General features: G+C 35.5%; 1 protein-coding gene across 1 annotated transcript in view; it reads right to left on the bottom strand.

The window, feature by feature from the left end:
• Nucleotides 1–4,339: 4,339 nt before the first annotated feature.
• The window catches only part of LOC6052838 (tubulin alpha-4 chain), a 61,460-nt gene continuing 38,686 nt past the window's right edge, over nt 4,340–27,113 (bottom strand). Inside the window, exons 2-4 of the mRNA XM_038265941.1 lie at nt 16,261–16,393; nt 4,907–5,777; nt 4,340–4,851 (exon numbers count right to left, since the gene is read on the bottom strand). Of these exons, the coding sequence (XP_038121869.1) occupies nt 4,358–4,851; nt 4,907–5,777; nt 16,261–16,393 (1,498 nt within the window). The 3' untranslated portion in view covers nt 4,340–4,357. The remainder of the gene's footprint in view (nt 4,852–4,906; nt 5,778–16,260; nt 16,394–27,113) is intronic.

Here is a 27,113-nt window from a genome sequence, read left to right as displayed (position 1 = left end):
CGAAGATGGCGTTCGAATGTTAAACGTCCGAAATGTCAAAATCGCGCAGTAGCTCCAACATTAAACAAAAAATGCGGCTGTCATGCCATGGCACAATTTTTTTGTAATGTTGGTACCACTGCGTGATTTTGACATTTCAGGCGTTCACCATTCGAACGCCATTTTCGCTTTAAAAGCTGGATTGATTCAAAAAATCATAATTCTATTAAAGATTTTTTGCACATTCTGGAAATTTCTTAAAAGTTGGCATTTGATGTCCCCTAAAACATATCAGAAAATTAAAAAAAAATGTAGTGTTTTTTTTTTGTAAATCAAGTTTTATTGACAAAAAGTTAAATTAAAAATCAGTTCTTGTCCATACCTAGAACTTTGCTGAAGATACCGAATCGATCAATAAATTCCTTCAAAAGATACAGATTTTTGAATTGTCATGTATCATTTTTGTATGAACAGCTGCCAAATTGGTATAGAAAATTATATGAACAAAAAAAATAGGAAAAATGGCTGCTTTGGGCATACCGAAAACAAATAAAAAATTTGAGCCGGATTAAAAAATACAAAAAAATTAAATAAAAAAAAAACGTTACTTAATCCACCCTTAGGTTGTTGGCGCCTTCCTCACATTCAAAGGGTGCTATCCAAAATACAAAAAGTGCGTAAATAACACTTAAGTGCTTATAACTTTTGATAGGGTTGTCAGATCTTCAACGTTTTGAACGCGTTGGGAAGCTCTTTTGAATACCTATCCAACGATAAGTCGCCTTAGAGATCCGGACAACGTTTTCATCAACATATCTGAGATCTGGCCTCCAAAAAGCGTATAAATAACACTTATGTGCTTATAACTTTTGATAGATTTGTCAGATCATCAATGTCTTGGACGCGTTGGAAAGGTCTTTTAAATACCTTTCTAAAAATGTATAGCATGACGGGTTTCTTACAAAAACCACCCTTTTTACAATCTTCCGGACTTTTTTTAAAATCGTTTTTTAGCATAACTTTTGAAGTACTTAACTAAACTGCATAATTTTTAATAGCGACTTATGGGACCCCAAGACGGATCGAATGACGCCAAAACGGACAAAATCGGTTCAGCCAATGTCGAGATAATCGAGTGACAAATTTTTGATCAACATCCCACCACACACACAGACATTTGCTCAGAATTTGATTCTGATTCGATAGGTATTCATGAAGGTGGGTCTAGGAGGTCAAATTAAGAATTTCGTTTTTCGAGTGATTTTATAGCCTTTCCTCAGTAAGGCGAGGAAGGCAAAAACGATTTTGTAGAGATTTGCTCAAAAGCAGAATTATTCAGTAATGCATAGCAGCAATAAAAATGCTCGTATTTTGTTGAGTATAACGTACAATTTGCAATTAGCCCAAAAACCTTGCAAAGAATTAATTTTGAAATTACTGTTCTGCTTGAGTAAATTATTTCTCTAATAAGCAAGCACTTTTTTTAACCAATCACTTGATTACCGTTCAAGTTAATTTAAATTTTTCCTAAGCTTTCCTTCTTTCTTGATCCTTAATTCCATTGTCTTGAGCAGAAGAAAGAAACTCCCCTGCTTCAGGTATACAACACATAAAAAGAAATGGCATTAAATGTCCTGCGCAGACGATGGCCGTTTCCTTAACTTGCACTATTTCTTCCCTGAATAACAGCAAATTCAGATCTTACGCTCAAGTGTTTTGGCGATGTACATAAAAAAGTAAAATACCCCTCGCAGCGATTTTGACTACGGTAAATAAGAGGAAAAAGTTGTCCCCTCGCTTTTTTGTATGTTGAATAACGCCAGCCAGTGTTATTATATTACCAGTCCTGTTGTGATAAATTGAATTCCATCCCAGCACAAAATCTCGCTTCTATTCAACGACAAATATCTCACGATGACAGTTTGCTGACGAAGGTCGAATTGAGCGCGTCAAGGGTGCCAATCTTGGAGTGACTCCTTGTGTAACGGTATTTCCGTTTCACTTTTAGGCGAAATCTTGGAGGAGTTACGCGCATGCGTCGCACCGGAAGTGGGCCGTTCGTCGATGACTCCTCTAAGGTGCTGGGCACGCGCACACGAGCGGAAATTCAAATTGAAAGAGTTCAACCCGGCTCTGAATGGCGAGGAACCCCTTTCTAAGGGGGTGAACCACGTGCCACGTGGTAAGTTGGTCGCCAACAAGTGGGTCCCGGCCGGTGTCTTATCTCGATCGTAGATCAGAGTGTCTGCCGATCGTTGGAGCGACTAGAGTTTGAAGGTTAGTTGGTCCTATAACGGTCTTGAAACTTGTGTTTGGGTGGAGTTCACAATGCACAGTGGTCCGAAACCGAAATCTAGCGTGACAAAATTGATAGCGGCCACACGTTAAGATTTAGAGCTTTGGTGTCTTTGGGACAAATGATCAGGGTCAATAGGGGCATCTTTTGGTATGGTGGACATTAGGTGGTCAAATTTTAGGTGGTTCAGAATTTTATTTTGGCGGGATGACGAGATAGCGCTTTGTGTCTTCAAAAGTTGTAGGAACATCATTCTGAGCAACTTTGCTGAAGAGCGCAAAGCTCTATCTTCAAACGGGAAGTTTCTAGAGCCATTTTGTAATTTAGGTTGAAGTGTTTATGAAAAATGAGTTTTTGAATTCATCAACTCAGGCTTGTGTCATGTGAGTTGGTGTTCTAGACATTTGTAGAGCTTATCAAAACACACATTTATCTTTCAAGAGAGCAAAAATCGGACCTTTAAAACAAAGTTATAGCCAAAACCACGAAAAAGACGCCATTTGAAATGTGAATAACTCGAAAGGTGGAGTTTGACTCGTTCTTAGAAGCATCTGAAATTACATTCTATAGTACATTTGCTGAAAATATCTGAGGTCTTTTTTGTTTAACTTATTTAATCTCAATTTGAAAATGAGCATTTTTTAATCGTTTTTTGCCCATAACTTTTGATAGAATTGACCAAAATTCATTTTTCAAGAATAAAAATGTTCATTTTGATAAGCTCTACAATTGTCTGGAAGGGCTCAAAAATGTACAAAATGATCTAGTGGTTGTAAAAGAAGAAACAAGTTTTGGCTGAAATATTTCAGGAATCAACTAAATAATTAAATTTATTTCTGAAATATTTCAGCCAAAACTTGTTTCTTCTTTTACAACCACTAGATCATTTTGTACATTTTTGAGCCCTTCCAGACAATTGTAGAGCTTATCAAAATGAACATTTTTATTCTTGAAAAATGAATTTTGGTCAATTCTATCAAAAGTTATGGGCAAAAAACGATTAAAAAATGCTCATTTTCAAATTGAGATTAAATAAGTTAAACAAAAAAGACCTCCGAGATATTTTCAGCAAATGTACTATAGAATGTGTAATTTCAGATGCTTCTAAGAGCGAGGTCAAACTCCACCACCTTTTCAAGTTATTCACATTTCAAAATGGCGTCTTTTTCGTCGTATTTTGGCTATAACTTTTGTTTTAAAGGTCCGATTTTCGCTCTCTTGGAAGATAAATGTGTGTTTTGATAAGCTCTATAAATGTCTAAAAGACACCAACTCGCTACGACACAAGCCTGAGTTGATAAATTCAAAAAACTCATTTTTTCATAAACACTTCAACTTAAATTACAAAAATGGCTCTAGAAACTTCCCGTTTGAAGATAGAGCTTTGCGCTCTTCAGCAAAGTTGCTCAGAATAATGTTCCCTACAACTTTTCTCAAGACACAAAAGCGCTATCTCGTCATCCCGCCAAAATAAAAATTCTGAACCACCCTAAAATTTGGACCACCCTAATGTCCACCATACCAAAAGATGCCCCTATCGACCCTGATCATTTGTCCCAAAGACACCAAAGCTCTAAATCTTAACGTGTGGCCGCTATCAATTTTGTCACGCTAGATTTCGGTTTCGGACCACTGTGCAATGTCAAGTACTAAAATAGAGTCACTCACCCTACTACATTAGGCACACGACAAACACGAGCGCGACAGGATCAAAAACTCGAAAGGAGCCGTGGGTGAGACGAATTTCCCTTTTCTGTGTGCATCGAATCGAAATGTTAGTGCTTTTAAGGTGGTGTGCGTGTGTACGTTCGAGAAGGGCAGATGTTTTTCGCGGGCCGATGGACACGGACGCACGTGTGCGCCCGGATGAATGGTTGGTCCGTCACTATTGATTTGGCTGGACGAGGGTCCTCGGAAGAAAGGACAAAGAGCTTTCAGGTGTGGTTGATCGAAAATTTCTTGGAAATGTGATCGATTCTAGAATTAATTTAGTTTTGGAGGTATTGACTTGATGATGGTGAAAAATCATAAATATTTTTATTATTAAATTATCCTAAACTGGATCAAAACATATCCAAACAGTCAGCATTCTTCACTAGTGTCGTTTGAATCACCCCCATTGGTCACCTCCCTGTAGTCCATTTCTAGCGTGGCCAAATTCTCCCGAGCCTCGACAAACATCGACTCCTCCATGCCCTCACTCACAAACCAGTGCACAAACGCCCGCTTCATGTACATCATATCGAACTTGTGGTCCAACCGCTGCCAAGCCTCCGCGATGGCCGTATTCGACGCCAACAGCGCAACTCCCTGCTGGACCGGTGCCAGGTCACTTCCGGCCATCGTAACGGGACGCTTCGAGTTGATGCCGATTTTGAACCCCGTCGGACACCAGTCCACGAACTGGATCGAACGACGTGCTTTGACTGCTCCTATGGCCACGTTGATGTCCTGCGGCACGATCGATCCGCGGTACAGCAGGCAGCACGCTATGTACTTGCCGGACTTGAGGTTGCACTTGACCATCAGGTTGTCCGATTTGAACAGTTGCGAGGTCATCTTCGCGATGGTCATAGCTGGGTGGGGGGAGAAGGTAGAGTGACGTTTTGATTAGGGTTGAGTACGACTTACTGGTGTGGGCAGCCTTCTCGACGGAAATCACCGGTGCCAGCGAGGTCAACGGGAAGTGGATCCTCGGGTAGGGTACCAGGTTTGTCTGGAACTCGTTCATGTCCACGTTCAGCGCCCCTCCAAACCGCAGCGAAGCCGTAATACTAGACACGACCTGACTGATCAACCTGTTCAGGTTGCTGTACATCGGTCTATCAACCCGTAACTTGGCCTGACAGATGTCGTAGATTGCCTGGTTGTCCACCAGGAACGTACAGTCCACGTTGTCCATCGAGGCGTGCGTCGTCAGCACGGAATTGTACGGCTCCACTACACTTGTAGACACCTGAGGCGAAGGATAAATGGCCACCTCAAGCCGGCACTTCTTGTTGAAGTGATCCGCCAGCTGCTGCGCCAACAGCGACGAAACCCCCGATCCAGTCCCTCCCCCAAACGAGTGGAACAGGAAGAACCCCTGCAAGCTGTTCGCCTCCTCTGCATTCTTCCGGATGACCTCCATCACCGACTCCTGCAACTCCTTCCCCACGTTGAAGTGCCCCCTCGCAAAATTGTTCGCCGAGTCCTCCTTCCCACTGATCAGATTCTCCGGGTGGAACAACTCCCTGTACGGACCACTCCGGACCTGGTCCACCACCGTTGGTTCCGTGTCCACCAGGATCGCCCGCGGAACATACCGGTCCTTCTCGGTGTGCTCGAAGAACGTCCCGCAGAAGCTGTTTTCGCCGTCGGGAGTGCCGCCGGATTCCTGGGTCAGCTTCCCGTTGCGGTCAATGTTGTGCTCCAGACAGAACAGCTCCCAGGTGGCGTTCCCGAGCTGGATGCCGGCTTGGCCGATGTGGACGGAGATGGTTTCGCGGTTGCGGAAGGAACTCTGAGGGGGAAGAGGGGAATGAAGTTTTGGAGTAATTTAGCAGTTTTGGGGACAAACCATTTTTTTTTAATTTCACGAGGGTGATTTATGTAATTTGAAATTTTTAAGTTATCGTGAACAGAAAATTTTGAGTCACTTTACTGTAAAATTTTGATTGAAATAACTTTTTGTTGGAAACAGTCTACTTCGATTTGAAATGTTCAATGAAATCACAATTCTATTTATTTAAAAGTCAGTACAAACCTTATCTCTTTCTATTCATTTCAATCTCTACCAAACCGTCCCAAATCGCATTCCCTAAATCGACATCCCTCAAGTTTGTTTTGACTGCCAGCTTATTGTTCTTGGCTTGTAATTACTGCTCTTTTCACATGCAAAATTTCAGGAAACTTTTCTCGCCCACCCTGGCCGGTTCACCCACGTTCCGTGACCTGGTTCTAATCGACCCGGTATTTTTTCTCTCGGATCGCAAAAATGTTCAAAAGAAAACAAAAAAGAAGGATTACCATCCTAATCCTCAAAATAGTACTGCTTCGACTGCTCTCTTTTTTTTCGTTCATCCCCTTCGGCAGGTAAAAGCCGACCGACCATTTCTCATTAAAAAGTGTAAACAAAAATTTTCCGCATTTTAGCACAGACAAAAGTCCCGTACGCCGGACCAAGCCATCTCCCCGTCAAGTTAATCCGATCAAAGGATCGGATTGTTTCGGCCCGTCCAAGCGGAAACGGTAACAGTTGATCCTCCTCCACGGTCATCCTTTTTTAAGGGAACTCCCAAATATCCTGCAAAGAGGAAAATAACTTACATGCAAACTTGCTCATTTTCTTAAAACGATAATTAAAATCCTCAATGGATCAGCTTCCTCCTTTTCCAAAGGAGAAAATTGCATATTCACGTATTCAAATGCAATGCATCTTCTCAAAAAGAAAAGGAAAGAAACCTTCTTTTGTAAGTCGCCGCACTTCCTCTACCTGACCCCCTACCCTTAAGTTATGCAAGGAAGTGATTCAAGCTTCCTTGCAAAAAAAAACCTGAAGAACTCGACAAATCTGAATATCCTCAAGGGTCCATTCAGGGGCTCAGAGCCCCGAAGCCAGTTCCGGTCTCCGAGACAAGGATTCCATCCAAAAAATACCTCGAACAATGCTTGGAAATTATGGCAAGAAAAGATTAATAACCCCCAAGAGAGAGAGTCTGCGCAAGAAAGACTTCCGAAGTCTTTGAATTTTGTTCCGCTTTTTTTGCGAATGATTTCTACTTTTTTTCGTAGTCGCTAGACGGAACGCTTCCAGTTTGAGACCAAGAAGATCTTCTTTGCATCTTGGAATGGTCTCGCTTCTAGGTGAAGAATAAGTTTCTTCAGTCGAGACCAGGGTTACCAGGTCTGAAGAGTAAAAAATCTGGCAAAAAATCTGGGAAAAATTTGGCAAGCCACTTTTCTCAAAGTAATGAGCGATTTTTTGTTCAAAAACTGTGTATTTTCACTTTTTATACATTATAGCTTCACAATATAAACAAAATACGTCTATAAAACAATGTGAGGAAGAAATAGAAAATTATTTTTTTCTAATTGGCGCTCAAAAAATCTGGCAATGCCAGATTTATCTGGCAACCTGGCACCCCTGGTCGAGACAGACGTGATGAGCGAACGGCTTTGATGATGAATGAAACCAGCTATGGTATACCTGAGAGTTACGGGGAAAAAATAAAGTTTGACGACTTAAATGAAAATGAATCAAATTGGACCTAGCTAAAGGAAATATACGTACACCCAAAACTGGCAGCGCTAGTCCGAGAGAATGATGGTCTCGAGTCGAGAGAATAGTGGTACCATTCACGGACGCAGAGAACACAGCTCGAGATGGGCGATAGAACTATTCTCTCGAGGTTCATTTGCAAAAAAGTTCATCCGTCAAACAAAAAACCAAAAGTGTCGACAACGGGAATCGAACCAGAGACCTTTGACAAACCAATCCAATGAATTAGCTGCCTCGGCCACCACAGCTTGGTGACCATGGAGAAGTCAGAAGTCGATGTATGACACTTGTTGGAGATTTATTGATTCAACTAACGAATGAACTCATTTGTTATGATGGTGTGAGTTGGTACCATTATTCTATCAATTTTGGCACTGAGCCCTCAATAAATTTTGAGAGAACGATTATCTCGATTCTGAATTTTGGGTGTACACTTTATGAAACCTGCAATTCGTTCCGATAAGCTGTCTTGCACAAAGTTTTAGGTTTTGTTAAGAACGTTTATGAAAATATATAGTTCCACTAAAAAATAATAAATCTGTTTTTAATTGTATTTCTATAACAAAGCACAGGCCCGTAGCCAGGGGGGGGGCTTCCGGGCTGCAGCCCCCCCCCCGAAATTTTTTCCATTTTTTTTTAAATTGAACTACCTTAAAAAAATCTTAAATCAATGATTGTGTGTTCTCTTCCCAGAAATAATTTGTGAGATAGAGAATCAAGAATTGATTGATCAAACTAAGTAATTTGCCTGTCCATTGCCGGGCTCAGTTTTTGTAGATTATGGATCCAAAATTTGGATATTTAAAAATTGAGCTGCAGATTTGAACATTGTTCCATTCAGTAACATTTCATTTATCTTGTAGTTTTAGCATTACATTGGTTAGGATGGTCCAAATCTGGGCTTACTTGGGCTATCCTGAAATCAAAGATTTACGCATCACTAGCCTAAGTTCCAAAATTTGAGCTTTTTCTGACCACTGACCACCAAGTTTGGGCAAAATCGTCAAATTGTATGGAGAAAAGCAACTGTTTCAGTTTTTGACGAATGGTAGGCGCAATAACTATCCAGTTCTTATCAATTTTCAGAACTAATATCTTCTTTAAATTTGGAAAAACTTTCCCGAAGACACCTTATTTTTTTGGGTTTTTTGCTAGAAAGTTATTAACCTTCGAAAATAGCAATTTCCGAGCGGACTGCTCTAAGGGGCTACATAGAAATAATTACCGTCATCTGGGGCGAATCGGGACTACAGTCTGAATAGGGACAGCAAAAATCCTTAGATCTTCTTGTCTTATTTTTGATTGTAGAACTTAGGTATGACCCCTGAAGAACCATAAAATAATTTAGAATTTTTGGATTCAATGTGGCGGTCAAAATGGAGGTCAAGAAATATTTCTGGTGTTTTTTTTAAAGGTCTAATAAACCAAATTTCCAGTTTTTGCTTTTTGGGTGCTTTCGAAACCGTCAGGGGTATTAAAAAAACACCCAAAAAGCAAAAACTTGGTGTATTGGACCATTAAAAATACAGATGCCGAATTTGATGTTAAAAACAAGCAAATAAAACATGCCGATTTCATTTGTTCCTGATTCGGTTATCCGAAGTCCTTCGAACTTCGGATAATCGAAACTTTGGATAATCGAGGCTTCGGCTAGTCGAATTTGGATTGTAAAATTAATAGCCCTCCTTTATTTGCATTAAAACCTTTAAACTGTTATTACATTTTCTCTACATTTTTCAAAATTTATCATAATTTCTCAAAAATATTTAGATTTTGTTTTCAAAAACGAAAGCATTTAATATGAAAAACATTTGAGTGAATTTTGACTATTATCAGAAATACAATTCTAATTTTATCGTTTTGGTTTTAAGAATATGGTTAGTTACATATCTTAGACCTTAGAGAAAAATGCTTGAGAAATATCTGTGTGTATTTTTTTATTACTTTTTCGTAAACCTTTTTTCCGAAACCACTCGTCCAAAATGCTTTCTTTTGGTCACATTTTTTAGTTTCCACCGTGGCCAATCTCCAATTTTTATTTAATATATCAAAAATCGGAAGATCAACTAAGTGAATACTTATTATCAACTAATTTTCACTTTGTGCATGAGCTTGCGATTTTTAAAGGAAGAAATAAAATGATAAAAATATTCAAAACGTTAAAAAATTTAAGCTTGGATTCAAAAACTCTGAAATTAAATTAATTAAACATCACTTTCAAATTATATAATTTCTGATCAATAATTCATTTTTCAACTATTTAATTTCTATTTTTTGGATTTGACAGATTAGAATTTGCATTTTTAAAATTTTAAAATTTCCTTATTATTTTTTTTATAATTTCTTATTTCTGAATATCAATTGTAAATATTTTCCAAAGTTTATGTTGCCACCTTTTCAAAATGGACCAAAAAACAGAGAGCAAATACAATATTAAAAAAAATAGCTTCACAATTTTAATGGAAATAACTTATTTCGATTAAGTCTTTTTAGGACCAGTGACCAGGTCGGTCCGGAAAACAAATTTGAAATGTTTTTCCTGCTTTGATAATCATATACGACATGTTTGGGCTCGTTTAAAAATATTTAGAATTTTTGTAACATGTCGCGGAACCGCGAAAAGTTTTTTCTCACGAAAAAGGATTTCGCCATCAGCTAGATATTTTAAAACTAATGATGCAAAACAACTGTACTGATTTAAAGTGTGTTTTGAACACTTTTAAAATAATAAAACCATAGCTTGTAGTTTTGATTTGTAACCCTCTCAACTTTGGTCAGAGTTTAGTGACATAAACTTCAGAATAATATTCGCAACGGCTAATTGAAGATTTAAAAATTTTACACTTTCAAATTTCTAAATTTTCATAATTTTTGATTTATTTTTTTTTTGGTATTAGACAAAGAAATGCCAGAAATCAAAAATAAAAATAATAAAAACATAAAAAATTTAAGATAACAATTCAACAGAATAATATCAAAAAATCTGAAATTCCAAAAATTAATAAATCTAAAACTGAAAATTAATAAAATAATTGATACTTAAGAAATCCTAAACTAAAAAAAATATCATTTTAAAATTAAGTTATTCAAAATCCAATAAATTATGTTTTTTCAATCATAATTTTTGGATGCTTTAAATATTTTTATGTTTGAATTCTAGTATGCCTAAATTAATTTATACTTACCAGAAAATTAAGTGATTTTTGTAATGGCTTTTCCCTTATTTCAGCATTTTAAGATTCAGCGTTTTGATTGTCAGCTTCATGAGGCAATTCTTCAATATTATTTAAGCGAATACATTATTTTCAAACGTTATTTTCAGTCGCATCCAAATAAACAAATCAAAATCTCATCAACACATATTGCTCCCGAAGAAATATCAAACGACGCTTTTGTTTCTGTTCCTTTTCAGCTGCGTACCGCTTAAGAGAAGTCTTTTCGCAAACCTTTTCTTGACCGTTCCTTGAGATTTTTTTTGTATGGAGTTTTAAGAGTCTCCGTACTACAGGACATTTTTTAAAATTTTCGTTTGAAAGTAGAATATAGTTCTTGTAGCAAAATTCAGACTAAGATTTGATTTACAGGAAAAATGTAATTGATTTAAGAATTCTTACATAAAGTGTTCATTACTTTTAAAACAAAAATTTAAGATAATAATTACACATGATAATTTAAAAAAAATCAGAAATTCCAAAAATGAAAAAAAATCAAATACATAAAAAACATAAAATAATTACAACTAAAAAAATCCTTAAATTATATAAAAAAAATATAAAATTTCTAAACCATAAAATGTGCAGGATTTTGTTCCTAGAGTCAAGATATTGCTTGAACAAACATCGATTTTAATAAATGGTTACAATCCTAAATTATTAAACATGTACAGATTAAAATTTTATTAAAAAAATATCTTTAGAATTGAGATCTGATTAAATTTTATTGTCATGTTTTAAAATTTTATTTTTGCTCAAATTCTGGACCAATTTTCAGAATACAATGAGTAATGAATTTGAAAATGGCGTTTAGTCGGAATATTAAAGTTAAACATGATTCGTTTTAATGTTTGATGCAATCGAGGAAAATTTTAACGGTTACATATGCATTTAAAAATGGTTACATATGCATTATTAACAACTCTTCCAGTGAATATTTTGGCGTTAAAAATTAATTTAATACATTTTATCTAAATTTTTAACACATTAAAATTAAACACAGGCACTGTTTTTTTCTTCAAATATATATTTATTATAGGCCTACACAGAAAAAATGTGAATTTACTCGACACGGAAAAAATGAATCACATGTAAACTCAGTTGATGTAAACTTGAGATTCGACGTAATTTTTTTGTTGCCATGGAGACACTTCAGAAGCTGAAATTTCAACGATTATATTTTTTTGTATTTCATTAAAATTATTTATTTTTGAGAGCACCAGGAGCTTCGCAAAATATGAAATGGCTTCAATAGCTTAGAACAATTAAAATAAAACATTGTTTAAGTTTGTTTATAAAATTTTAAGAAAAACAAATATTCCAGTTATGAGTTTTATGTTGTGCTAGAAAAAATGAAAAATGTTAGATAAACCATCACAATTATCACACAGCTGAAAATGTAAATCCAGACAGTTTTAAATTTCTCTCAGTATAAAATACAGAAAACATAATACTTATGGTTAGATAAATCGATATTTCTTAAAAAAAAATATGCTTTTAAAAATTTGATTCAAGTTAAGTATATTTTAAATTTAACGACGTTTATCACGAAATTGGATTACAATTAAACAATTTAAGAAAATGTAAAAAAAACACTTTCTCTACTCCTTTAGTACAAACTAGCTGTTAAAATAAAGAAAAAAAATGACGAACGAGTTTCTTCAATAAATACATTGATAACTTAATATGAAAATCTTCGAAAACTTTTTTGCATACATTAAAATTTTACAATTCATCTCAATAATTATACCACAAACCAAGTGATGGTATAAATGATTTGCTGATTTTTATACTCCTTGAATTTTTGCACCCAAGCCCCCCCCCCGAACAAAAATCCTGGCTACGGCCCTGACAAAGCAGTTCTTTTAGATTTCGGTCATTCGTTTTTTTTGTTTTTTTTTTTTTTTTTCAATCCGACTGAAACTTTTTTGGTGCCTTCGATATGCCCAAAGAAGCCATTTTGCATCACTAGTTTGTCCATATAATTTTCCATTCAAATTTGGCAGCTGTCCATACAACAATGATGTATGAAAATTAAATCTGTAACTTTTGAAGGAATTTTTTGATCGATTTGGTGTTTTGGGCAAAGAGGTAGGTAATGATGAGGACTATACTAAAAAAATGATACACGGTAAAAAAAATTGGTGATTTTTTATTTAACTTTTTGTCACTAAAACTTGGTGTGTAAAAAAAACTATAATATTTTTTTGATCTTTGGGCATCAAATGCCAACTTTTCAGAAATTTCCAGGTTGGGCAAAAAATGTTTTGACCGAGTTATAATTTTTTTATCAGTACTGATTTTTTCAAAAAATCGAAATATTGGTCGCAAAAATTTTTTAACTTCATTTTTCGATTTAAAATCAACTTTGCTATCAAAAAGTACTGTAGGGTAATTTTGATAAAGTGCACCGTTTTCAAGTTACAGCCATTTTTAGGTAACTTTTTGAAAAAAGTCGCAGTTTTTCGTTTTTTCAATAAGTGCACATGTTTGCCCACTCTTGAAAAAAAATTTTTTGAAAACTAATATAAAGGAGAAAAGCTCGGAACTTAACCTCAAAGGTAAACAACCGAATGAACTTTTTTGACAGATGTCAGTTCCGGAACTTAGCAATAGAGAAGAAAACCGTGACGTAGCAAATAAACTCAAAGAACTCAGTATTCATTTTGTGAGTGCCATTTGAGTGGTTTGACAGGTGTCAAATCGGGACTTAGCATTTTTTTTAATTTGAATTTGCTTCCGATTGTGCGAAACGTCATAATCCGAGTTTTTTTTGTATTAGTGCCCGTGTGCTTGTCCGTGCTTTTGGCCGTTTTCGTGTCCCTGGCCGTGTAGGTGTCTGTTCCTGGCCATTCCAGTGGCCGTGTCCTTGCCCCGTGACCAGGAGTGTTTGTGTCCATGCGAAACGGAACAACCGGAACAAAATTATAATTTTGATTGCTAAGTGCCGGAACTGACACCTGTCAAAAAAGTTCATTCGGTTGTTTACCTTTGAGGTTAAGTTCCGAGCTTTTCTCCTTTAATAAATCATGGTTTTTTACCATCTATTACTGAGCAACCAAGGGCACGTTTTGGTCGCTGTTTTTTGCACAAGTAATACCAAAATTTGGTATTTTCATGTCATTTTTTGGTGCACCAGACGCAGTTAGTGAAAAAACGGAAATGATCCATATGCAACAGCCAAATCTACTCACCTGATGATTCCATGTTGTTCTAAGTGATATTCTTCACCACATCGAATGCATTTGTCATTGATGAACGGCCTGTGCTTGAAGTTCTTGAAGATTCTGAAAAATAACAAGATTGAAAAATAAGTGTTATTAAAATGAAATTGGATTGAAATTCACCAAAATTAAATAATCTGTCGATTAACTCGTTTTTCAAAGAATTTGATAATCCCAACTTTAACATTGTTGGGTTTCAAGTCATTTTAGCGCAAAATTGATTATCACGTCAAAATTTTTCTCTCTCATAGTTTCAGAGGAATTTGATGAAACCTTTCAATATCAAAATAATACCAAATTGTGCCATCCTGACTTGGAAATTTTTTCACAATTTCAAGTCATTTCTTTAGGGAGTATATCAAAAATGTTTAAAATCAAGTTTGAAATTTCCGGTTTTCAATGAAAGCATTTGCTTTGAGACATCATTTTAGCCCAAAATTAATTATTTTGTCAAAATTGGTCAAAATTTTCCCGTAGTTTCAAAGGAATTTGATAAAACACTGTAATACCAAAAGAAAAACCAAAATGTGGTGTTCGACCATTGACAAATTCTGCAATTTTGCAATATCAAAACAAGACCTTAAATTGGTATGATACCAAATTTTGTACTTGCATAATCCTTAAGACAAATTTTAAAGGGTCCAGGAATACCAAAATTTGGTATTGATACCAGAGAAAGGTATTATTACGCATTTCCCTTGTTATTTACCCATGCTTGGAAAGGGGGCATTGTTTTCAAAATGATTCAAAATTTCAACAAATTTTTTAGTGAAATCAGCTGAAAACTATTTAAAATGCATTCATTTGCTTTTTGTTTACAATCACTCATCACACTTTTAAGTTCGTTTAAAAATATGTTCAGTTTAAGTGAAGTTCTGGTGTACAGCACCGGAATTAGATTTGTAAGAAAAAATCTCTTTTTTAAGATTTTTGAAAACTTATGAGGAGAACACCCATGAAGAGTATCGGGCCGGCATTTACAAAGCGGATTCAGTGACAGTTTATTAATCAACTTAATGTTAACATGTTAAGGTTAATGTCAACATTCCTTAGGAAGTCATCCTAAGGTGACTTCATAAGGTCCAGTTTGTGACGATACACTTCCTTCCCTTTACTAAGCAATCAAATCCTAAAGGGAAAAGATCAGTTCATCAGTGTTGGTTCGAGCTGGGATTTGAACCCCGATCTACTGCTTACGAGGCGAAAGCGTTACCACTGGGCTACGTAGCTCGGTCGCAAATCAACAAAACAAACTTTCTCCGTGGAAATGTTGATATTCTGGCTTTTAATTTTAATTTGTTCATTTTTTGGAATGTGTCTAGCTTTTCAGAGATTTTCGTTTTTAAAGGAATTATGTTATAATATAAATTAAAACGAAACGTATCGGACATCAATAGATAACTTTTGTTATTGACATACTGATACTTTGGGATCAATGCCAAAAGATATCGAAACCATCTCAAACACATGCAACATATCGACCATCAACATTCCACCACTCACTCATGCCAGCGTATCGTTCTTAATTATTCTAATTAATTGTGCGTACTACCTGCCGCCAGTCCGAAAAATCCCCTTCAAATACAGCAGACCACTTGATTACGTTTAATCAAACGCTTTCAATTTTGGACCTCAGACTGACGGTTACCCCGGCACGGAACACGCTACCCCGGTGGTGTCATTAAAATTTACGGTCCAGATAAAACGAAGTTGAGTTCTGAAGAGGCGCTACAATGTTGCAAAATTTCGCGGTAGATTGCCGAATTACGAACGCATTTCAAGCTAATGAAACTTTGGAGTTGATAAAGTTGTTGCAATGCTGTTCAAATGGTTTGCTGCTGCGGGATTATTTTCTGAAGTGTGCCTCCGAAGGACTTAATGAACGAACGGATAACACCGGTTTTAATTCACGTTTATTACGAGTGTAACGTTTAGTACAGTTATCTTTCGAGAGATACAGAAAATTCGCATAAATTTAGTTCTATCAACCGGGCAAATTGGTATGCTGTCAGCGTTGTTATTACTTTATTCACCAATTTACAACGAAAAACAGATATTGTTGTGCTTTTAAATACATAATGATGAAATCTTGGGTACGACCAATTATTCAACGAGAACTACAAGGAATCCCAAACGTGCTCAATTACACATTCCAGTGGGCAATAATTCACTCCAAATAACAGTCAGCTTCTTTTCCTGAGATGGCTCCGATGTCTTCAAGGGATGAATCTTGTACCCCGATCCCTACTTGTTTCCAGAACTTCTTGGCCTCCCTCGTATCAACCTTACCCGATCTTTATTGGTGCACGAACCACGCGTGGTCCAGAACGGAAGCAGCTCCTGCTGAGACGTTGGCCATCGTCGAAAACAACAAGCAATTACCCGCTTGCGTTGGTGATGCCCGAAAGGTCCTCCCGTGTTCCTGGAAGCAGTCACCCAATTAAAATGTACAATAATTTTATTATCAACCTTGGCCTCGCAATCATGCCCCGAAAGAAGACCCAATAAACAAGCCCAATTTGAAAGCGCGAGGCTTAGAGGTTGATTGCTCTCGGTTTTTCGGGAAGATCCTCGAGGAGCTCAATGGAAGCTTCTGCTCGAGGGAGCAATCGAATTATAACATCAGCCCTGGGACGGGGACTTCAATATTGCACACGACACACGTACCAATTTTAAAGAGCAAAGGGGGATTAATTTTGTTTTCGAACGGTCGTAATTTACGTTGATTTTGGATAATTTTGGGATTCGATCGCGTGGCAACGCTCATTGGAGCACAGCAGATTGGAACGTTAAAGTGCGAGGAGTTCAATTGCAGGTCGTTCATCAGCTGAGGGCAAATGAGCTGCTTGGGGACTCAACGGGATGGTATTGGAACGAGATAATTTAGGTTCTTTATATTTTTTCAAAGGGGCTTCTATAAAATGTATTATTAATGAAAAAAAAATACACGGCTATAAAATTTCCTAAAATATTATTTTCAAAGATATTATATATCATCAAAAAAGTGCAATGACTTTACCAATTTAACTGATTACATTTAAAACAATTAAACAAACAAAAGTTTTACTTGGCTCTACGTTGGCTTATTTTCTATTTTCTCATCTTTTTTTATTTTTATAATTTTTTTTTGATGCCCAATAAGAAAAAAAAAATTATTGACTCTACAGCATTGCCTTGGCGTTCCCGATTACGGGATTCCTACTCGAAACTTGATGTCCGAAGGCTTGATTGTTGAGGCAATTGCAAACCTCTTTTTACACCTAAGCTTCCATCCACCCCGGGATTCGAACTGACGACCTTTGGATTGTTAGTCCAACTGCCTACCAGCGACTCCACCGAGGCAGGACCCAGGAAGACGACTCCTACACCTGGACTGAGCTATCGACCTAACCTTTTAGGTTAGACCGGGGCCAACATTTACTTCCCCATCCGACGGAAGGCGTGATCAGACAAATCTCGTCTCAGAATTTGCCACCGGGACCTTCTGGGATCGAACCCAGGCCGACTGGGTGAGAGGCAATCACGCTTACCCCTACACCACGGTCCCCAATAAGAAAAGAAACTGCAAATTGGGTACTAAAGCTCTATGTAAATTTTTATGTACAACGGTAAAAAACACGATTTAAAACCATTTCTAGTCACTTTTTTTCATTTTAATGCAAAATTTTTTTCTGACAAGACAACATTTTTTCGATGGATCAACTATGGTCCCCTTGGAACGAGCTGTCAAGTAGGAGCTTTTCTGTCAAGAAGGACCGCGAGGTTAATTTTTCAAAATTGAGTTAAAAATCCATTTTAAACTCTTTGTGGTCGTACAAAGGGTCATTGTACTCAGAAAAATAAGCTTTAACGCTGTAAACAATAATATCAGCAATCTTAGCTTCATTTTAGGACCCAATTGCTGCATTGAAGTATGATCGTTTATTATATTTCCAACCTGTTTGATTTGTTAATAACAAGGCCATAACAAATTGTTTTTTTAGTTTACAAAAAATCCCCAACAATTCTAAACAACTAATGAACCATGTACATAAAGCTTTTTGAAAAAGAAAGCGATAATTGTGAAAAAATGTATAATTTTAAACTACCTTCGACTTTTTGGAAATGTTGAATTTTGGGAGACAGATTGGAAAAAGATATCAGACTCTGGAAATTTTTTTCATATATATAATTTTTGATTGTTGTATAACTGTAATTGTATATTAATGCATTTTGCGATTTTTTTGCCATTTTTTTTTCAAGGTGGGATTGAAATGTGAAACAATGTTTTTTTTTTGTTTTTCCATATAAAATTGGCATGTGAACGATAGAAAATCAATATCTTGAAAAGGAATATTTTGATCAATTTGGTGTTTCCGGAAAAGTTGTAAGTTATGATTAGGACTTTTTAGGACTCTTCACCCAAACGAAAAATATATCTCAAAATCTGCAACAGTGAATTTGCTGCAGAAAATGTTATATTTTATTACATTTTTTGCAGCAAGCCCATAGATCATTTTTGCCCGCGTGTAAACATGTCAGCGATCTGCAGTTCTCACCAACACATAGAATGCTGGCGCGTCCCCGAGCAACAATCTAGAGAGAACATTATGTTCGCGCTCTGTCCCTCATCATTCATCAAGCGTCCATGGCGCGGTGGTAGCGTGTCGGATCAGCAACCTAGAAGTTGATGGTTCAATCCTCGTTCTGTTAAGGTTTTTTTTCTGCAATACAATCAATCTGCCGTCGGTAATGTCGATAATTGTCGGTAACGGGCAAAAATGTCATACCCCTATATCGCAAAAAATGCATGAGGACAGTTTTCATGCAGATTCTGATATACTTTCATGCTGCCATGCATCAAAATCATGCGACCGCCGGTTGGGTGTTCAGCAAAAAAAATATTCACGAGAAAAAAAATCCCGATATTTAAATTTGACATTTTACCACGTTGAATGGGAAAACACGGTTTTTTTTTAATTTTCCAAAAACATCATTGGGGAAAAAGGTTCAGAAAATTTCCTACATTTTTTTATGCTTTAAGATATTTTTGATCGGACTGCTGATAAAATGCCTCGTAAAATTGATTTTTTTTGAAATAATAGTTTTTTTCCCAATTTTCAATGCTCAATATCTGGAACACTATTGGTACAATTTTCAATTTAAAAAATGAACTGTTGTGAAATTTACTTCTCTTTGCTATAAAAATAATATAGAAGAATTAAGAAAAAAACAATTATTTGAAAATGTCCCTATATCCAGACGTGCATTGGCACTCAATAGCATTTGACAGTTTTTTAAGGTATTATATCATTTTGTTTTGTGCCTAAAGTATGTTTTTTTCATTGCACTATGAGGGTCTGAACGACCGAAACCTTTATCTTCACTTATTCGTTAGTTTTAGTGATAAAGTGCTATTTGAGTGCTAAATATCACATTTAGCACTTGAAATTTTTGTGATATTCAAATCACTAAAAATTTTTTGCTGATCCAAACTGCATAGTGAACAACGATTATTAAAAGCATCGAACTAAAGCTTGCTTTGATGCAAAGATTCACTCTGCCGGTTTACGAAGGCAATCATCTCAAAATGTGGTGAAGTGCTATTGAGTGCCGATGCACGTCTGCCTATATCAAATAGATGCGTTCAGTAATTTTTGATTGCTGATTTAATATTCCAACTAAAAATGATTTTTGAAATTGAACAAAAATAGTTATTCTTTAAAACGTTCATGTCTTCGGTACCTAGCGCGTCCAATTTCCCGGGAATTTTGAATTTTATTTAAAATTGTTCTAATCTTGGTTCTGAATCATATTTTGCATCAAAATTAAATAGGACAGCGACTTTAATGGTTAAAATAAGTGTTAAGATCAACTAATAGCTTGACCGCATGTAAAAATTTATACAACACCAAGGAAATGCATATTTTCTTCAAATTCCATAAGCTCAAATCGTCGCCATCGTGCTAACTTGTCGTACGTGCATTTTGGGCCAAATTGAGTTAAGAACACCATTTTGTGCAGTTTACAATGCCTCACCTTTTGACCTTCACAGATCCCCAAAATGCGATTTCAATCCTGTCGTGCTATCTTGTCACTCCTTGAAATTTTGGTAAGTACGACAATTGGCCAAAGGGATTTCAGGTCAGGATGCGTTTGACGCAAGAACAAATGAGCCTAACTTAAACATTTGTAATCATAGTTCGGTACTCCGGCAACCAAATACAACCAAACTTCGGGGCAATGCACAGAATTGTCAAACAAACAAAACGTGTTTTTAATTTTTTTACATTGCTTGCTTTCGTTTTTGTTTATTCAAGGTCAAACATTAAAACGCGTTTTTCTCGGAACGTCGAAATGGCAGGTGCGACAAGATAGCACGACGACGTCGAAAAAAAAACATTGGCAAATTTTTCATTAAACAAGTCAAACTTACAACAGAGTTGTTCTTTCCAATGCTTTTTAAAATAAAAATGTGTTGAAAAAATGATTTTTAACGATTTCTTAAGATCCAAGCCCGTCTTGAGGCGGGGTTAGGTTGCAGAGGGTTCAACTTCGAAGCTAGACCAATCAAGCTCATGAATTTTTGAGATTCTAGCTAGTGCACCTCACGGATCATGCTCTTAAATATCCGCAAAGTTGACACATCCCTAATAGCACTTTAGGTTTTAAGTAGACCACAAAAGCCTATTTAATCCGTATGAGGGTTTTCAGAACCATGATAAAACCTGTAAGATTAAAAATGTAATGGCTATCGAAACACCCTAACAAGCATTACACGCATTTATGTATAATCTCTGAAGATGTGTAAATCGCTTATAAGGGCATTCATTAATGGGTAAATCTTTACCAAGTCAACCATGACCATATTCAGTAACTTGTCCAAATTTATTATCTCGTACATCACCTGCAACATCAACCCAAAATCAACTGCTCAACTCATCGATCTTTCCCCAAGGTTTTCATATTGACGATTTGCTCTCCTTCTAACTGTACTCAGGAACCGTTGCATTTCGGCGCTCTTAAGGCAATTTCTCATCCTTTCAGAATATTTGAAACGAACCATAAATATCAAACGTTCCTGGTTGCCACGCTTTAATCAGCTCTCCACCCAAGTTGATCCCGTTTTCTCGCTCCTCCTAAACGGATATTCTTTCGGGGGCTTATCTCCAAATGACCATCTCACGATTTCGATCGAATTTTCAGCCCTGGAACCTGTTGCTCTGACTCCTGCTGACCAAACCTGGCAAATAACCCCGCGGGATCGCTCTCCATTACCCTGCAATTAAATCATTTAAAGTGTAATAAATTTCTCCGGAGGTCCTTCCTCCCGGTGGGAACCCCCCAAAAAGATACTTCATTAGAAGAGTTCTCCTGCCTCGAAAAAAGAACACCGAGAAGGTCGGTCCCCGCCAAGAAATTGCGTAATAACAATTAAGGACCCCCTTCTGCTGAGGACAACGGTGATGAAGGTCCCACTGGAGGGTACCGTGGCGGGCAATGGCCATTCAAATTATTTATTGCAAGTGACCACGACAGCGTTCGGCCGCGGAGAGGCTGCGTGGAAAATTTGAAAAAGTAAATCAAGAACGACGAGCAACCCAGAATGAAACGCGAACTCGCGCGTGTAAACATACCTGCTGAAGGGTCCCCAGGGTAAGCACATTGATGGATCGGGGGGTTACTGGATGGTGGGAAGAATGTTTAAAATTTATTTCATTGATTCAATCTATTTTATAAACTTGAAATTTAATTCCAGCAATTTAGTACAAATATCATTTTAAATTTCTGTTCGGATTTTTTGTTCTGTTTTAAAAATCCGATTTGTTTTGTTTTACGTTTTATGTTTTATGTTTTATGTTTTATGTTTTATGTTTTATGTTTTATGTTTTATGTTTTATGTTTTATGTTTTATGTTTTATGTTTTATGTTTTATGTTTTATGTTTTATGTTTTATGTTTTATGTTTTATGTTTTATGTTTTATGTTTTATGTTTTATGTTTTATGTTTTATGTTTTATGTTTTATGTTTTATGTTTTATGTTTTATGTTTTATGTTTTATGTTTTATGTTTTATGTTTTATGTTTTATGTTTTATGTTTTATGTTTTATGTTTATGTTTTATGTTTTATGTTTTATGTTTTATGTTTTATGTTTATGTTTTATGTTTATGTTTTATGTTTTATGTTTTATGTTTTATGTTTATGTTTTATGTTTATGTTTATGTTTTATGTTTTATGTTTTATGTTTTATGTTTATGTTTTATGTCTTATGTTTTATGTCTTATGTTTTATGTTTTATGTTTTATGTTTTATGTTTTATGTCTTATGTTTTATGTTTTATGTCTTATGTCTTTATGTTTTATGTCTTATGTTTATGTTTATGTTTTATGTTTTATGTCTTATGTTTTATGTTTTATGTTTTATGTCTTATGTTTATGTCTTATGTTTTATGTTTATGTTTTATGTTTTATGTTTTATGTTTATGTTTTATGTTTTATGTCTTATGTCTTATGTTTATGTTTTATGTTTTATGTTTATGTTTTATGTTTTATGTTTTATGTTTTATGTCTTTATGTTGTTTATGTTTTATGTTTTATGTTTATGTCTTATGTTTTATGTTTTATGTTTTATGTCTTATGTTTTATGTTTTATGTTTTATGTTTTATGTTTTATGTTTTATGTTTATGTTTATGTTTTATGTCTTATGTCTTTATGTTTTATGTTTTATGTTTTATGTCTTATGTCTTATGTTTTATGTTTTATGTTTTATGTTTTATGTTTTATGTTTTATGTTTTATGTTTTATGTCTTATGTTTTATGTTTATGTTTTATGTCTTATGTCTTATGTTTTATGTTTTATGTTTATGTTTTATGTTTTATGTTTTATGTCTTATGTTTTATGTCTTATGTTTTATGTTTTATGTTTTATGTTTATGTTTTATGTCTTATGTTTTATGTTTTATGTTTTATGTTTTATGTTTTATGTTTTATGTTTTATGTTTTATGTTTTATGTTTTATGTTTTATGTTTTATGTTTTATGTTTTATGTTTTATGTTTTATGTTTTATGTTTTATGTTTTATGTTTTATGTTTTATGTTTTATGTTTTATGTTTTATGTTTTATGTTTTATGTTTTATGTTTTATGTTTTATGTTTTATGTTTTATGTTTTATGTTTTATGTTTTATGTTTTATGTTTTATGTTTTATGTTTTATGTTTTATGTTTTATGTTTTATGTTTTATGCCATGCAAAAGTAAAATCACAACTTTCGGACCCCTCACCCAAAAGAAAATCATTCCCATTTGTTGGGAACGAGCTCCAAACTGAATTGAGCGTGGTGCATTCGCGCATGCACTTGTTTGCCTCAACGAATTCATGCATGCATGCAATCCGTACCCAGTGAAGAAAGTTCCTTCCCCTTTCCGTTGACGTTCTGACCATTTCACAGGTCTTCGACTTTTGGAGGGATCCAAAATTGAATTCCCCTCATTGAGTACGTCAGATCGATGCGAGAAACAAAAACTTCAAATTGAAACGGAGCGCGCAAAATTTATATTCCTTTCAAGCTGAGAGTCAGAGTGAGGGAGACGGAGAGAGTGAATGAGCGAAAGATGCTGTTAAATTATGAGTACAGTCGACCGAAATTATCCCGAACATGCTTATCACTTTCGTATAAATATCTTCACTAACTGAAATTTGTGTGTGCCCCGTTCTGAAAAAAGGGGTGGTTCTAATTCCTCCAGCTAGATATCAAAAGTTAAATTGAGTTAAGAAGAAGAAACGAAAAGAGTGTTGCTCTTTTGCTCTCTGTAATGCCCAGTGCGTTATCTTAGTTTTTATAGCATTTTATAACGCGCTATCCACAATTTACATGAAATTTAAATTTTTCAAATTGCGGTGAGGTTCAATCTATCACAAAAACAAAAATATCTAAGAACCACCCTACTTCAAGAAAAAAAAATCCTCCTCCAAATGAAGTCGACGCAATTTTAGTGCACTTGAACTTGATAAGGCTGCAACTTGGGTCGCGTGGAATAAGTGTGGCCACTGGCCAGCCGGACAAGGTCTCGACGGAGAGAAATTGTTGCAGCAGCAAGTGCATCGGGACCTGCAGACTTAAACGCGAGTTATGTTTACGGGGGGTGTTTGAATGTTTGTTTGAACGTTTTGTTGAGCAGAACGAAGAGGGGGGGTTCCATAATTTAATGCACGTTTTTCGTTTAACTGCCAATGGGTTTCGGGCTTACCGGAACGGACCAAGCGGTCGGTCTGCCAGAGTGGTTATTAGACTTGGGCGCCGTTTATGACTATGTGGAGTATTTCGAGTAATTGGACTCATTTTTGGGGAAAAAATGAGGGTTCCAGCCTAAATTGCTAATTTTTATGTTCGAAAAAAGTTTCGGAAATTTTTGTTTGCCGAAGGACTTCGGTGGAAACTAGTTTGGTGTTGGAAAGTGTGAAAGAACAAATTGAAATAGTGTATTTTACAAAATTACAGAGCTGACAATAACACATTTTCAAAACACAATTTTTGATGATTTTCGGTTTATATCACTAATTTCACCCAAACATGGGTCATTTTGTTCTACAAAATCGCCAAACTTTTGAGTAATTCTCCACCAAAACCGGAAATGGATTTTATTTGTATTTTTTTATTTGGCTCAAACTTTGTGAGGGCCTTCCTTATGACCAAATAAGCTATTTTGCGTCATTGGTTCACCCATACAAGTGGCTGCTGTCCATACAAAAATGGTATGTAAATATTCAAACAGCTGTAACTTTTGAGTGAATTTTCTGATCAATTTGTTGTCTTCGGCAAAGTTGTAGGTATTGTTGAGGTCTTTTGAGAAAAAACAGGTACACGGAAAAAAAATCGCAGATTTTTTTTATCAATTTTTTTTTCACTTAAACTCAATTTCCCAAAATACATATTTTTGGATTTCCGAGATTTTTTGATATGTTTAATGGGCCAAAAATCCGCAACTTTTAAGCCATAGAGAAACATGGTCAAAAAATCTGCAGCCGAGCTATGAATTTTTGAAAAAAAACAGTGATTTTTGGAAAAAATCGAAGTTTCATGCAAAAACAAGTTTGACATTATTTTTTGATGCAAATTGAATTTGCAATCGAAAAGTACTTTACTGAATTTTTGATAAAGTGCTCCGTTTTCAAGATACCACCGAAAGTTTGATTTTAGCGAAATATTTGCAGTTTTTCAATTTTTAAAAATAGTGAACATGAGTGACCGTTTCTGAAAATATTTTTTTTGAAAAGTTCGAAAAATTTGCTATGAAATTGTCTAAGAGACATTGAAGATTGGACCTCTGGTTGCTGAGATACAGTGGCTTAAAGAAAAAGAAGAACGAAAATTGAAGTTTTCTAAGTCTCACCCAAACAGCCCACCATTTTCTAATGACGATATCTCAGCAAATAATGGTCCGATTTTCAATTTTAATATATGAAAAATTCAAGAAACTTTCCGATCTTTTCGAAAAAAAAATAGAAAATTTTTAAATCAAGACTAGCAATTTAAATTGGCGTAATATTCAATGTTTGGCCCTTTTAAAATGCAAGTCTTGATTTAAAAAATTTCAAAGTATTTTTTTCGAAAATATCGGAAAATTTCACGTTTCATACATTAACATTGATAATTGGACCATTATTTGCTGAGATATCGTAATTAGAAAATGGTGGGTTATTTTTTGGTGGGTCTCGTGGCGCAGGGATAGCGGCTTCGGCTGCCGATCCCGATGATGCTATGAGACGCGGGTTCGATTCCCGCCTTATCCACTGAGCTTCTATCGGATGGTGAAGTAAAACGTCGGTCCCGGTTTCTCCTGTCTCGTCAGAGGCGCTGGAGCAGAAATCCCACGTTAGAGGAAGGCCATGCCCCGGGGGGCGTAGTGCCAATAGTTTCGTTTTCGGGTTATTTTGGTGAGATTAAGAAAACTTCAATTTTCGTGTTTCTTTTTCTTAAAGTGGCTCTATCTCAGCAACCCGAGGTCCAATCTTCAATGTCTCTTAGACAATTTTATAGCAAATTTTCTGAAATTTTCAAAAAAAAATTTTTGGAAATGGTCACTTATGGTCACTATCTTTAAACATTGAAAAACTGCAATTATTTCGCTAAAATCAAACTTTCGGTGGCTTTATCTAGAAAACGGAGCCCTTTATCAAAAAATCTGTAAAGTACTTTTCGATTGCAAATTCAATTTTGCATCTAAAAATAATGTCAAACTTGTTTTTGCATGAAACTTCGTTTTTTCCAAAAATCACTGTTTTTTCATAAATTCATAACTCGGCTGCAGATTTTTTGACCATGTTACTCTATGGCTCAAAAGTTGTGGATTTTTGTCCCCTAAAACATATCAAAAAATCTCAAAAATCAAAAAATAAGTATTTTTGGGAAATTGAGTTTTAGTGTAAAAATAGTTGATAAAAAAATCTGCAATTTTTTTTTTCGTGTACCTATTTTTATCTTAAAAGTCCTCAACAATACCTACAACTTTGCCGAAGACACCAAATTGATCAGAAAATTCACTCAAAAGTTACAGCTGTTTGAATATTTACATACCATTTTTGTATGGACAGCAGCCAAAATTGTTTGGAGACTTGTATGGGTGAACCAATGACGCAAAATAGCTTATTTGGTCATAGGAAAGGCCCCCACAAAGTTTAAGTCAAATAATAAAATACCAAAAAAAAATGGTCGAAATCGGTTGATTTCTTAGAGAGTTGCTCTTTTTATGGTGTCTTAGACAAAGTTTTAAGTTAAGTTATAATATGGACTATTTGGAAAGAAGGTAGGGTAGAGTAGTCATCAATGAGACACGGGGAACAATTATAAAATGGCTCTCACAAGTAGTAGTTTCAACCAATCAGGCTCATATTTTGGGAAAAGGTGTGTCTACAAGACACACGTCTGCCATATTAGTGGCTTTGGTTATGGACGCTCCCTTGAAAAGTAATTCATAAATGTTTGATTATGGGGAGTAAAAGTAAATTATGGACAAAAAATACTTTTTCGCTCGTAGGCTGCCATTTACACCAAAACTAATATTTCTTCAAATTTCTTTCAACGTTCCATAGGGATTAAGTTGGGCTACAATGTCCTTTCATTAGATTTGGCCAAAATTTAGAATATACCCAGAATCCAGGGCT

Source organism: Culex quinquefasciatus, chromosome 1 (assembly GCF_015732765.1).
Source record: "Culex quinquefasciatus strain JHB chromosome 1, VPISU_Cqui_1.0_pri_paternal, whole genome shotgun sequence".
In the NCBI taxonomy this organism is placed as follows: Eukaryota; Metazoa; Arthropoda; class Insecta; order Diptera; family Culicidae; genus Culex; species Culex quinquefasciatus.
Note: the sequence above shows the minus strand (reverse complement) of the source record. Positions and strands in the feature narration are given on the sequence as shown.